The 14,309-nt window shown below is 41.3% G+C and overlaps 1 protein-coding gene across 2 annotated transcripts in view; it reads left to right on the top strand.

Annotated features, from left to right (window-relative positions):
• Positions 1 to 274: 274 nt before the first annotated feature.
• LOC141154300 (semaphorin-3F-like) overlaps positions 275 to 14,309 on the top strand; it is an 85,507-nt gene continuing 71,472 nt past the window's right edge. The window contains exons 1-3 of one of the 2 annotated variants that reach the window (XM_073639968.1): positions 275 to 842; positions 3,245 to 3,276; positions 3,695 to 3,806. In XM_073639968.1, coding sequence (XP_073496069.1) covers positions 3,707 to 3,806 — 100 coding nt within the window. In that variant the 5' untranslated portion in view covers positions 275 to 842; positions 3,245 to 3,276; positions 3,695 to 3,706. The remainder of the gene's footprint in view (positions 843 to 3,244; positions 3,277 to 3,694; positions 3,807 to 14,309) is intronic. The other variant, XM_073639967.1, reaches the window with a different exon arrangement.

Below are 14,309 nucleotides of genomic sequence, written 5' to 3'. Positions count from 1 at the left end.
CTTTTTTCCTCCAACCTCTGTGTGCTCCTCTATAACAATACCCCGCTTAGAGGACTGATTTTGTCTCTCAGGTGTTTGCCCTTTATCTCCATGAATAATCTTGTTCTCCTTGTACTTGTGATTTGGAATCAGGTAGTTTGCTCCAATGCTATTCCTTCCCTTTAATCTTCTCTCCTCCCTCATACCTCTGGCTGGGTTGTCCCTCCTTCCCTGCTTACTCTTATTCGCTCTCTTTTAACACCCCCCCATGTTCCCTCTTCTCTCTCACTCTCCCCCTTTCTTTCTCCCTCCTCCCTTCTCCACTGTTTCTCTCCCCCTTTCCTTTTCACTCCCAACAGAATGGAAAGTAGAGCTGTCAGGTTCTGTCACTCCGGACCCTCCCTCATACAGTCATACTTTGCTCTACCAACATAACTGCACAGACACGGTGGCTCAGTATTAAACTGGACTGTGCTTGTAACCTGTTTATTGCTGGCTGGGTTGTACTACTCCAAGACTTTTCTGAAAGCTGGGACTGGAACCACCTGCAGACTTGTCAGCCCTTACCTCCCATTCGCTTGCTTATCTGTTCTGTGACATCCTTTACCTAACCTGTGTTCAACTTACCAGTCGATTGACCAACGGGAAAAAAAAAAAAAAGCGACTTCTCTCTAGACGGATTACACACCTGAGTACACCTGCAGTTTCCCTCCGGTCAGTCTGACCGCTCGCATGTTGTCTCCAACGATCACGTACACTCCCCGTAATGCACATTTCGAAATGGTACGAAGTCATATCAGCTGATTGGAGATATCTGCCTCCTATTCCCTTATCAAATCCTTATTCGCCAGAACATATCTGAGGTATGTACCACTCTCCTCTAAGCTCCTAAAACATCCTGTTATCCGTCAATGTTTCCAAGTATTGTATATGTTTTTCCTACGACTTTTTATCTAATGTTTTCTCTTTCTTTCTAGTCTGTATATATAGACTTTTTATTTCATGTTTTTTTTTCTCTTTCGTATATTATTATTATTATTATTTATTTATTATGATCCATATCTTTAACATTTACCACTGGGGCATTTGGTCAGTAAATGATGATGATGATACGCTTGTGACATGGTGCATTGGTCTCGTCCCTTGCACCTTGGTATTATTCATGTCCTATCATTGCTTCCCCATGTGTCATTCTTAAATTCTTTGCACTATATGGATTTTTGTTTCTTCTCCTTATAGTACAGTAGTTTCTGCTGTGTACTTTCTGCTTACTGTTTCTCCATTCACGCCCTATCCAGTGTCTCATTCCTTTGACTTGTCCTTCCCTCACCTTTTTATAATTGAGAAGTTCATCTCTCACTCCTTAAGTCTCCTCCCTGTCTGGTCTTCTTGAGTTTTCCTCATTAACCTCATTCCTCCATCCTTGGTTCTCACTTTCTTTCTTTTTTTCTTCCCTTCCCCTATTCTTTTCATTTTTTTTTGTTCCCCCTTGTTGTCCCTGCCTTCCAGCACGTTCTCTCTCTCTCTCTCCCTCCCTTCCAACCTCTTTTGTAAGTTGGACAGAGATGGGAAAACACAGAGCCGCTCCATATCTAGTGCCTGGTACGAGGTGTCCCAGGTTTGAGAGGTGGTGGTTTGCTTTCGAGAGAAGCCAAACTGTCAGATCGCCATCCTTTCCTTTTCTAAACCCTGAAATCATATCTCTGCCAAAAATAGGGCAATTACGCTCTTAACCCTTTCCCCACCTCCCCCAGTCATGCGAGGACTGATTAAAAAAAAAAAAACCTTATTGTCTCCTTAATGTGCCGTTTCCTAGAATCTTTTCATGCACAAAATAATGAGAAGCAGAGACATTAACTTCAGATTAAATGCCTAATAGGTTTATCGGAGCTAAATGGCTTCTATAATGGATCGTGCAGAGTGGCGTTTCTCAGCAGGTATCCTCGCCTGGTACTGTAGTCATCAACCGTGATAATGCTGTAATGTGTTTTGTTACTTTTAATCAGAGCAGAGTTTATGCACAGTGATGGTGAAAGTTCCTTTTAAGCTATGACAGAAATGTAACTTTTTTTTGCAAGTCAGTCTCCAGAAAAAAAACACAATGTCTGGTCTGGTCTGGCTGAACCATCGTTCATGTGACAATGAAGGCTATTTAAATGCACGCAATCCCAAACACAGTCAAATCTAAAAATGTTATTTCCTAAGAGTAAAAATAAGTTATTTCCTATAAGAAATCTAAATTTTCTCCCTTGTGTATCCTACTGAAGGACACTCTGTCATAAAGGACTTCCTTTTTACCGCAGTATATTCTCACGCTCCTTCCCTTACACACAAATCCCTTGAAAGCCCTGGGCCGAAGGTACAATTGTTTTGGACAAAGTGCATTTGCATCCTAATTTGACCCAGAAATGCTTTGCCCTGGCACCACATCCTGGTCATTGTTAGTTATAGAATAATGTCATGGTTTCCATTTTCGGGACCTTTTTTGTACTCCGACCACACAAGAAATATGTGTTTGGTTTTTTTTTTTTACGGCCGGTCACATTTTTAGGATAAACCTTTAATCTGTGGCCGGTTTTAATTATAGTGACATAAAAATATACATCGTAGTTTTAAATAAATGACCATAACAAGTCTTCATACATCAAGCACTAAAATGTTTAAGAATCTGGGATGTGAACCTTGTAAGTTAAGAACAGATAGACCATGCCTGGAGCAAAAATGTAAAAAGTAAATTGCTTACTTATAAGTTACTACTTCCGAAAAGCTACATTACTGCTATGTAATTTTAAGGCCAAGGTAATATAAAGTGTCGCATAATTACTATACGGAAGCCTGCTCCATTCGCTGCCATGCGGGTACTTGTTTGGTAGGTACTTGATTATTGAGAAATGTTAGTCACAATAGAATTGCTTTCCCTGAGTAAAATATCATCAGGGTCAAACATTGATTGAGAATTATGTCGAGGACCTTGCAAATAAATAACCTCCTTTCTCATCTTTTCAAGGCCCTTTTGAGTTTGAAATCAAAGTGAATACTGGGATGGGGCTAGAATTTTGGACTTAAGTTGGCTAGACACGTGAGATAAAAGTAGACTGTGTGTGGGGACCTCCTTGCTGTGCACTCAATGGCAGATGCTGGAGGAAGAAAAAAAAGGGGATTGGGCATGGCGGCTAAACTTTCTAAGATTTATCAAGTAGCAGCGTCTTCTGGAGTACATTATCGCTTCCGATATTAGTCTAAACACTCATTTGTGTTCCCACAGGGCATGGAACATAACAGCGCGCATGTATATACGTAAGTCTATGCGATCTGCCGTCATTAGGTGATCATATTTTAATGAGCCCTGGGAACAAAACAAATGAACAGATTTCCTCTTCATTGTCTGCTTTTGCTCACGATTCTGGGATGCTTATTTTTATCAGCTTGACTAATATCCACATCACTTTTCCTTTTTCGCTAGAAGGAAGGGAAACTTCCCGGTACGACCCAGGACAGATTAGATAAGAGCATTTACAGATTTGTTCTCTATTAGAGCAATAAAATCTCATATCCTGCTATGAGTCGTCCGGTCAGTTTGATTTACGCCCTTTTTTTATTTGTCCTGAAAGGTGATCTAAAGTAGGACAGTGAATAGATATGCGTCCTTATTGTGATGTTACTGTGGGAATACCAGTGTAAACTTTGTGTTGTCACTCTCTCTCCTTGCGTCTAGGGTAGTGGAAACATGCTGGTGTCTGCGCTGCCATCTCTACTCCTGCTGCTTCTCAGCTTTTCTGTGAGGACATGGACCTCCAGACCAGCACGTGTCTACCTGTCATACAAAGGTAAGATGAACTCATGATTCACATTCAGAGGATTTATGAAGCAATGTGTTGGCAGTCAACTCTTTCCTTCTCTATACAACATCTGCTGTGTCAATTTATGTAGTACAATCATCCATCCAATATCACAAGGATGCTTTAGGTCTTTATTTCGGATGGGATCAGAATTTCCTACCCAGAATAAATTGCTGTAATTCATCATAGTGGCAGATATTTTCCAAAATCAAGTTTACAGTCAGTGTGAACAATGCCATAAGATGATGCTGAATTTTTGCGGATACTGATCAGACCTATTAATTTTACTACTTTTGCAAAAGTCAAAGAAAAGGAAAGTCTGTAGGGGCCCGTGTATGGGCGTGATTTGTATAGCTGTGCTTTTTCGGTTGCAATTATTTGAGTAAGCTTTACCTTGGAGCAATATTTTATGTAGAATTAATTTATATGTAAAAGTTTTAAAAACTTTGTGGAGTGCTCATATTGTACTGGTCCTGTATTGTGCTCCAAAACTGTGTTTACAATTCTGCAGGCTTCAGAGCTGAAATCTCCAGGTATTCCTTATTGGCCCAGTGTTTGCACAGATCTTTATTTGATGATTTGCATTCTGGGAAATGTAGACTTTATACCCAGTTTCACACATCTGTGTTTCGTGGTCCAAGCATGGGTCTCCTGAGCCGAACACAACAGCTTCACCAGGTAGATATGAGGCTGGAGAGGAGACTCCACAGCCAGTCCATGCATGGATGTGTGAAACCGGCCTTAATCTGATGTAGGAGAAACTCTAGGCCCCACCATATGTCAGATTAATGTCGTCCGAACCCGCCCATATCAGCGGGATCGACCGACAGCCTAATTTTTATGGGGGCTTCCTGACTCCCACCATTTGCTAAATTACCTACAGGGGTAGTCCAGGATAAGGCCAAACTAGATCAAAGGCAGGAGATGCTTTATTTTATTTATTTTTTTATAAAAATCATCATTACTTAATAGCTGCCTCTTCATTGCTTCCTGACTTTGTTTACAGAGCTGCAATGGTGACGTCACGTCTACAAAGCACGACTGCTGCAGCCAGACACTGGCCTGATTGGCTGCAGCAGTCACCTGTTGTAAATGGAACGTCTCCGCTGCAGCCGTGTAAACAAAGACCATAGAGGAGCAGTGGAGAGATGCAGCGGCTCCAACAGGTAAGTAATGCTTATTTTATCATCTTAAAGCTTTCCTTGCCTTAGTCCGATTCTAGACACAATCTCTTTGCTGTTTTCCTTGTACAGTTTAGACATATTTATGAGAGATGGGTTTGTTTATATCTATACAGATATGTTTATTTAATTTTTTTGCAGACACTTTAACCAGTCCAATCGTATAATGGTCTCTTTAGACTTATTCTGCATCTTGCTATTCATCAGCAGACAATTCATTGTGGCATGCAGCAGTGGTGTCATGTGTGAATGGGACCCAGACTGTCATAAATTTGTCTGCAGTCTGCCAGTCGATAGCAGGGAAGCCAAAGGGGTGGGAGGAATTGGAATTTCCCATGTGAACGCTGTCATTTTTTTTACTTTGCTACAGCAGCAAATGCGACAATAATAATATTATATAAGGGATTTGTTATTGATGCCACCGCTTGCTGTTCTATAACTTGCAATATTTCTTGGAAAGCGTAAAAATATAACTTTAGACTTTACCTGTATAAAATGACCGGCACCTGCCCGCTGTGGAAAGGGTACACGTTCAGTCTAGTAGTAAAGGTATTACTTTACAGAGGGACACCTGCACCTTACACCATTTCTTTTCTGACCTCTCCCTGTCATGAGCCCCTCGGGCAGTGCTGTGACCCCCATTTCAGAAGCCCTCTTATTGCCTGAGATAAAATGTGTCCTGTGTGTGGGTGACCTTTTACCGTAGGGTCGTCAAGGGGGAAGAGATTACCTTGTGTTTTTGTGTGTATTTGACCTCTAACCCTTAAAGGTCGCAGAAGGGTGAAGAATTGTCTTATGTTTCCTCCTGGCTCGGTGGTGGGGGGTGATGTTGGCAGACTCTTTGGTATTGACATTATTAAGGGTTGGTGAACAATGACAGGCTGTTTAACACCTATCCTTCCATAAACAAGCTTGTGCAATAAAAAAAACACACCCTCATTGTCACCATTTTGTACAGGGTTTTTGGCTGTAAGGCGGGAGACTAATGCTCAGGCCATGCCATCTTTACTGCTCTTGGCAACCAGTTGTACACACACTCATGTTACAAGCTACAGCAAATTCTCTGATATGGTAAATTAGTATGAAAAGGATATGAGAATGGCTGGACTTTATAAATAAATGAGCGGGATGTGAACCAGCGGGTACAAGAGTCACGTCGATCTGCACCAGTTGTGCGTTTAACGTGGCTTCAATGTTGATTACCGGGAGAACAAAGAGGAAAGGGCAGTTGTCAGGATTTTGATGTACTTTGTTCTTGACAAGCGCATCCCAAAAATACCACGGTTACCTCACTGCAGCCACGGGGGCCTATTAATAGGGAGCACTGAGCCCCGCTATCTGTGTGTGACAGCTGGGTCTTTATCCCTCGAGTCACCGGGTGTGAAGCTGTGTGCTGCATCTCCACAGCAGGCAGTGCCCGGGGACACCCCTCTGTGTGTCTGAGTATAAATCCTGAGACATCCTATGTGTCAGGGCAGATCTATCTATGAGCAGGATGAGCTCACAGCCAGTGCATGCTTACTGGAAAGGAGGCATGTATGTTGAACCAGTGGGTTTATGAGAAATTTAAGCAGACTATGCCAGCTCTAGTTGACAGCAGATACATCTCTGCAATCCCCCCTAACATTGTCATAAATCTCAGACCTTTCACTCACAGTCTGCAGCTATTCATCCTATTTAACTTACATTGAGGTTGTTATTTTAGTAGTCAGGTTTACATTGATTTCTGTCCGGTCAACATTCCTCACCACCCTCCCACATGACTGTAAAGTGACTGGTTACACACATTGATTGAAATTCCCGTGTCATTTTTTAGTGCAGGCGTCTTAGGGTGCAGGAAAACTTCTCTCATTCGTTAATTTACGCAGTTTATTTCTCTTCATTGGTAGTATAAAGTGTAGTCACTGGAAATATTAGGGTATCACCTTCTGTTACATTCCCTAGTATAATGCTAATAATTGAATTATTACACAAAGACTCAGACGATGGGATTATAACCAGGCCTGTAGAGAATCCAAATTCTTGCAGTCAGCATGTGGATGTAGTTTATGTGTTGTGTGCATGGTGCACTTATAAAGGCTGTTTATAGAAAAAAAAACAGGATTTCCAATTACATTTCATTATGGATTAGCAAGGTGATGTCCACCCTAAAAAGATGCATCTTTAGGGCTTGCTTAAATCTGTGGACGCAAGAAATTAAAAACGGATTGTCTGAGATAGTGTATTTCAGAGAGATGGCGCAGCACGAGAGAAGTCTTGAAGATGAAAACGGCAGGTGCGGATTATGGAGAATGTTGTTTATAGATTATTAGCAGAATGGAGAACACAGGTAGGGTGGTAGACGGATTTGATGAGAAGATGGAGGATGGTGCAGCACTGTGGAGAGGATGGGTAAGGTTGGAAACTGAGATGAAGATCAGATTTAGGGCTGTGCAGCACCGTGAAGAGGACTGATAGGGTGGTAGACGGAGATGAGGGAGGAGATGGAGGGCGGTGCAACACTGTGGAGAAGATAGGTAGGGTGGTAGAAGGAGGTCAGGGAGGAGGTGGAGGGCGGTGCAGTACTGTGCAGAGGATGGATGGGGTGGTAGACTGAGATGAGGGAGGAGATGGAGGATGGTGCAGCACTGTCGAGAAGACGGGTAGGATGATAGACGGAGATTAGGGAGGAGATAGAGGGTGGTGCATCACTGGAAAGAAGGGTAGGGTGGTAAACGGAGATGAGGGAGGGTGGTGCAGGACTATGGAGAGATTTTTTTGGGTAAATGTGATACACATAAGTTAAAAGTTGGCTGGAATGGCCATTTGTGCTGATTTAAGCTGATGATTATTTAGCAACAATTAGTGAACGATCAGTTGATTTGTGCCAAAAATGTGATGTGGTGAATTCATCCGCTGCTATTCACTGTTGTTTTATGCTAGTGATAATGATGATTTCAGCACTGTCTCTTTTGTCTGCCAGCAGTGGAATTTTTGTGACATTTACACTTTGTTATAGTACTCACATCTTCACTGTAAGAAAGGGGTCTTTGGTATTCATGAGCTGAGGTATCTTCCCCGTCACTGACTGACCACTTCCTCCCTATCAGTATGGATAGGGAGAATACTGGCAGCCGGTGGGGCTACGGGAATTGAACAGTATTGGTCAACCAGCTAATACAATGCTGCTCACCATTATTGGCACCCCTTAATTTTTTTTCATAGACTACAATAGCTTCAGAAATAAATGGAAATATACCCAAGTTATATCCTCAGGATTTTTCAATTATTGTTCCAAAGTAATACAACAATAAAATATTGTTTTTCAACTTCCATGTTGCAATTTCAAAGATGAAACAGAATAAACAGCATGTGCTGCAATAAAGGCACCCCTAATTAATACTTGGTTGCACACCCTTCCAGTTCCAGATGCAGCAAAGTATCCCCACAGCATTATGGATCCTCCACCATGCTTAACTGTTGGTCAGGTGTTTTTTTCCTTATAAACTTCACTGCGCGGTCTGTAAGCAGACTGTTGCTTTGCATTGCCAGAAAGCTTATTTTTGTTTCATCTGTCCACAGAACATTTTCCCAGAAGGATTGTGGTTTGTCAAGGTACTCTTTGGCAAATCTCAGTCTTTCCTTTTTATATGTTTTCTTCAGCAATGGTTTCTTCCTTGGCCTTAACAAGCTCTGCGGTGTATGGTACTTGTTGAAACCATGACCCCAGACTGTTCCAGCTTGGCCTTCAGGTCTTTGGATGTTTGACGTGGTGTTTTTTCCACCATTCACATCAACCTTTGAAGTCATCTCTTGTCAATTTTCCTCTTTCCCCCACATCCAGGGAGGTTCTTGATGGTTTCATGCTTCGCAAACGTCTTAATAATATTGCGCACTGTTGAAAGTTGGATACCAAGGTCTTTGGAGATGGCCTTATACCCTTTGGAAGTCTGGTGTTTGCTAATAATAGCAGTTCTGATGTCCTCAGACAGCTCCTTTGTCTTCACCGTTGTGACAGAGGAACAAGGCCTACCATGTGGCTTTTTAAAACAGTGAAGTCATCATTTATTGGCTAATTCATGTCACATGGGCACCAACTATTAATCACACGCGACTCTCTTTTGTGATTTACCACAGTCGAGTCAAAATGTGTTTCCATTCTAAATTAATGAAAAGGGTGCCAATACCAGTGACACAGCAAGCTTTAGGTTTTTCTATTTTTCCCTCCCAATTGTTTTTTTATTTTAAATTATTGTTTATCATTTGCTCTTTTGTATTTAACACGAGTGCTCTATACAAAAAAACAGTTTCACTTGATTCATTTTTTTCCGGAGATATTCCACATTATGTACTTAAACTTCATGGGTGCCAATAACGATGAGCAGGACTGTAAATACTGATGACTCCTGAGCCTGTGTATATCATTCATAGGACTCCAGGAGGGCAACAAGAAGGTGGTGAACTGTATTCCATTTAATAGAGGAGCAGTTATGGTTTCCAGCTCTTGTCAACTCGGGCAAAACGCTGTTTCAACCAGTGGAAGCTATGGCCAGCAAGACATATTGGATTCTGCATGCGGAAATTGCATGCGGAAATTGCATGCTGAGCGGTCAGCTAATGTGAGAGCCACTTTCCATTAAGCAGCTTTTTACTCTGTGTCATATTGGGGGGTCCTGAGCCGGGACAATTAATTCTTGACATGACAATCCCATTTTAAGGGTCTTATTTTTGTCACTGAGTAATGAGATTCCCATTGCTTCCATGGATAGACCTTAGAAAGAGACCTGTTCAGTCTGTTTATCCAATAAAGCCTCACACGCATCAATATCTGCATCCGTCTCTATCTAATTCATGCATTTATTTTCCTTTAGTTTTGGGGAGATCCCAAAGAGTTCAGCTGGCTGCATTCCTGTTCCGGTCTATTAACAAACCCCTTTGAATTGGAGTCAGGAATGGACAGGTCAGACATGTGATATAAAAAATATAATAAAAGATTTTTTTTTTTGCTGTGTGCAGTCAGTGACGGCCTATCATTTATTAGGAAATATTGCCTTCCAAAAACTCATTGACCTCTCCTATAGAGAGAAGCAGACTTGTACGCACCAGCCAGTGTGCCAGGCGTCTTCGTCTAACAGCAGCACAATAATTTAACCTCCTCCGGGAGAAAAGACATCCTGGATGTCCACTACACATCTGCTATTAATAGAAGTCAGTGCCCTCCTGGACAGTGGTTTCCTCCACCCTCACCGGACAGCAGAGCGGTGGCAACCCGCTGCACACAATCTGTGTAGGTCTGAGAACAGAAAAAATGTCCATTGTTGTCTGTTGCGCTAATGCACTGTGAGCTGAAACAGCTGCCTTCAGATAAACAGTATATTCTGGCACTAGGTAACCTAGATGTCCCGCGGGAGAGATGCCCCTTTCCTCCATATGGTGGATAGAAAATTAAGGGGGAGAGAATGTCCAAATGTGCAAATCCCCTTAATAACTTAGTGAATGTAGCTACAATGTTTTGTAACCAAAGACAACTACAAAATATTCACTCTTATTAGTCCTAAACATCTCCCACACTGGTGAGAGCAATGCTGTAGGTTAAGCCTATTAATGCCTTGTGTGATGCTTTTTGTCCTGCTTTGAAAGAGCTGTTTTATTGTCTTGTGTTCTGCGGTTGTATGTCCTGCTGTTAAGCTTGACTTTCCCTTGCAAGTTAGGCCAGGGTTTGTAAAAGAGCACAATAATTTCTTTTCTTTTTTTTTTTTGATACTACCAGTGATTGCTATTTAGGACACATCTGTACAATTAAATTGAGTAAGCTTTTGTGTTTTGTAAATTAAGATGTTTAATTTTCATAGTTTATTCATTGTATAAAATTTAATTAGAAAAATAAATAAAAAAAAAAACACCATTTTTGCTGCAGACCCCATGATTAGACTTGGCTGCCACAAGTCTCAGTACATTTGCAGCGCTATTACAACTTTTGTGCGGCCTCAATGGAAGATGCTACTTGACAGCTGCTACTACTTGGATTAGAGTTTTGTCGGGCCGGCCTTTCTCTTTCATAATGAAGCAGTAAGGTCATGTTGGCCCCAGTACAGCCTTAAAGAAGCAATAATGTTTTTTTTCTTTTATAACTGTACGCCCCCACCTGATTGTCACACACTGCACGTCTCTTACACTTATTTACATGATGGTCAACCTCCTGTTTTCTGCCTTTTCTGCTTCGTTCTAGCTCTCATCCTACATGTTATTCCTCTATGTTCGTTTATCAATCCCATGTTGCATCAGTACAGCATTCCATGACCAGCAATAGCCAGTCCCATCTCTATCTGCTGGGATGGGACTGTTATTATTCTTCCTTCTATATTCTCCTAAATAAACTAAAAGATTATCAGTATACAGTCAGGGAAACTGATCTGTGAACTCCTATATTACAACTGCGTGACAGGAGCTGTGCAGTCATCATCATTACCCTAGATAGTAGCTTCTGTCCCCCCTACTGTGGAGAACTTCAGTGGTACAGTCGATGGAGTTACATCACACAGGACATTCTGGTGCCTGATATGATGACCCCTTTCACAGAACATAAAGCCATATAGTTCTCAGTGGGGTCACCATGTGAGCACATGATGACCTAACAGAAGAGAAGGAAATCGCGAATTTTGAGATAGAAAGGAACAACTGCATAATGCTAAGGTAAGGTAAGGCAAGTTGAATGATATGCTCCTCAACATTGAAATTACAACACCAAGAGGGAAAAGTCGTTGAATGATGGAAATCACAGGATGGATAGACATGTTAATGATATACAAATGAGGAAAAAATGGAAACAACACTCCGGTGCAATGACGTCCCATATGTGATCGGTGGGAGAAAATTCTGGAGACACGGCAGGCCATGGTGACTGCCAAATAGTGACAGAATGGAGTGGGAAAAACCTTGGAGTACTACTTTATTTTTATTGTGAATTGTTTGTGTCTTTGTGGCACCTAAGCTTAAAGAGGTTGTCCACTACTTTATCATTGATGACCTATCCAAAGTTGCTGTGGCTTGGTACTGCACATACGCCTCCTATTCAAATCAGTAGGAGAAGGATGTGCAGCACTTTGCCGTAGCCACTATCCGAAGACTGAGCAGCTCCGGTCGCCGACACCGAGAACAGCTGCAGGTTGCTGAACCCTGCCTTAGATTTTTGTGATCCACTTCTGCAGGGAAAGAAAGACCTGACACAACACTCACTGAAATTGGGGTGTCCCTTTATTGCAAGCTGTGGCTTTCTGATCTAGCAATTAAAGGCTGGGTGGGGGGAGTTTCTACAGTTTGTCTAAAGCAGACCCCTGTACATTTGTTTCTGTGAATCTGGGAGACAACCAGCATAAATGCCAGTAGTTCTCTCCCAGCTTTTCCTGCCCTTGGAATGATAAATCTGCCAAGTAATAGTGTTTTTTTTTTTTCTTCCTGACCCTAAATCTCTGCATTACTAGATGGATTAAGACTTAGGAAAACCTCTAAGATAACCCTTAAAGCAGCAGTAACTTTTAATTGTCAGTTTTGAAAAACAAGTAAGCGGGAAAAAAAAACCTTTAAAAGATAAGAAACTTAAGACTTTGTGCCAGGTTCATATTCTGTTAGACAAAACACAGACTTACAGGGACACATTTTCTCATTTTTGACAGAAGAATCACATGACTTTTGTTTCGGTGACCTTTAAATGCCACTTGCCGACATGTATGCAGATTTATTACTGCTGTAACAGGGTCAAGTTTTGAGTTGTATAAAAAAATAAATAAATAAAAGAAAGAAAAGGAACACTTTGCTTTTGTGTCTGCTACATATTTATTTTTTAGATAATGGTCAACTCATAATAAAAGTGTTCAAATCTAAAATAAAACTTGTAGAAGGGAGCACACAAGCTCTGTGCCAGTTTTGACCTGTGATATAAATGCTTCTTTTTTATAGGGTAAAGTTAGAAATTGGTTTGTCGAACAATCAAGACTTTTGTACCTATCAACTGGATAGATGATAAATATCTGAAACTGGGACCAAAGCCCAACAATAGTCGTCCCTCTTTGTGGTTGGTACTGATAATAGCCAGGTACAGATACTGGCTATCTTTGTCAATCCTGTACATCGGGTGTGTACGAACTTCGCTTCATTCTAACATAGAAGACAAGACCCCCTTTTCTTGTGATCTGTGGGGATTCTAGCAGCAAGACCTCTCCTATCCGCGCAATACATCTTTGGTCGTACAGAGATGCAAGTGCTCTGCGCCCGGCAAGTATGGTAGCCGAGGCTTCAATTCCCTACTGTGCATGTGGCGGTCACCGTTTACAGAAGACAGTGGATGACACCTATTACAGGAGGGTTCACTTACAAATGAAAGCTCTGTACGTAGAACATATATATGCACAGAGGAAAAATGGCTGTAGATTTAGAAAGGTTTTAACATGACCTGAAGTGTGGTAGGACCACTTTTTTGGGGGTAACATTTGATGACAGGTTCCCATGAAGATACAGGCACAATTCACCTGCCAATGCAGGATGTTTTTTTTTTTTTTTTTAAAGTTTATGTATGTAAATTTAAGCAGACAGCAAAGTGTGTAAATGTCACCCAGTGTGTGGTAGAGCACAGAGAGATTGTAAGTCTCTGTATGGATTCTAGAAAACTGCAGCAGAGAATGTGATCAGATGGTGAATTTCACCATTTGTTTCTCATCTTTGTGAGCCAGAGCCTTGTGCACTGTGAATCTGGAATGGGGCCACATACCAGACAAAGGATGCCTTATGATGGGTGAGAAAAAAAAAAGAGTGGAACAAAACCCCTCCGCTGTAAAAGAAAAAAAAATTACAATGCAGATAAAGGTGACTTTATGAACATAAGGACTTTCAAGGCTTTTTGAGCTGCAGAGTTATGCTTGAAAATACCATTTTATTTTCTCAATAGTAGATCTCTAGTCTTTTTTTTCTTTTCAACTTTGCTGACATGTTTGTTTTGGTAAATGCTTTTGTCCCCTATAACATTTGAATTTTTGAGCTTTTTTTTTTCATAAATGTGCCATTTCTGTTTTAGATCTCTTGGAAATGCATCATTAAAATCGATCACTTACATTAGTAAAGCTGGCCGTACACATTAGATAGCTGTCAACTTAACCTACATTTTTTTGTGAATGACCCATGTACAGATGATTGGCTCGGCCAAGAGACGCTCAAGGACTCCTCTACCTGCTGCTTATCTCCCCCGCCTAACAAAAGGATGGGGCAATTAAATTCCAACTTCTTGATCCTTACGTCCGTCCGATAATATGTTGGAAGGCAATCTGGACATTACACATTA

The sequence above is a fragment of the Phyllobates terribilis genome, unplaced genomic scaffold, assembly GCF_046119375.1.
Source record: "Phyllobates terribilis strain yellow unplaced genomic scaffold, ASM4611937v1 Scaffold_7__3_contigs__length_470593459, whole genome shotgun sequence".
Lineage (NCBI taxonomy): Eukaryota > Metazoa > Chordata > Amphibia > Anura > Dendrobatidae > Phyllobates > Phyllobates terribilis.
The sequence above is the reverse complement of the archived record's forward strand: the minus strand, read 5'-3'. Positions and strand labels throughout refer to the sequence as shown.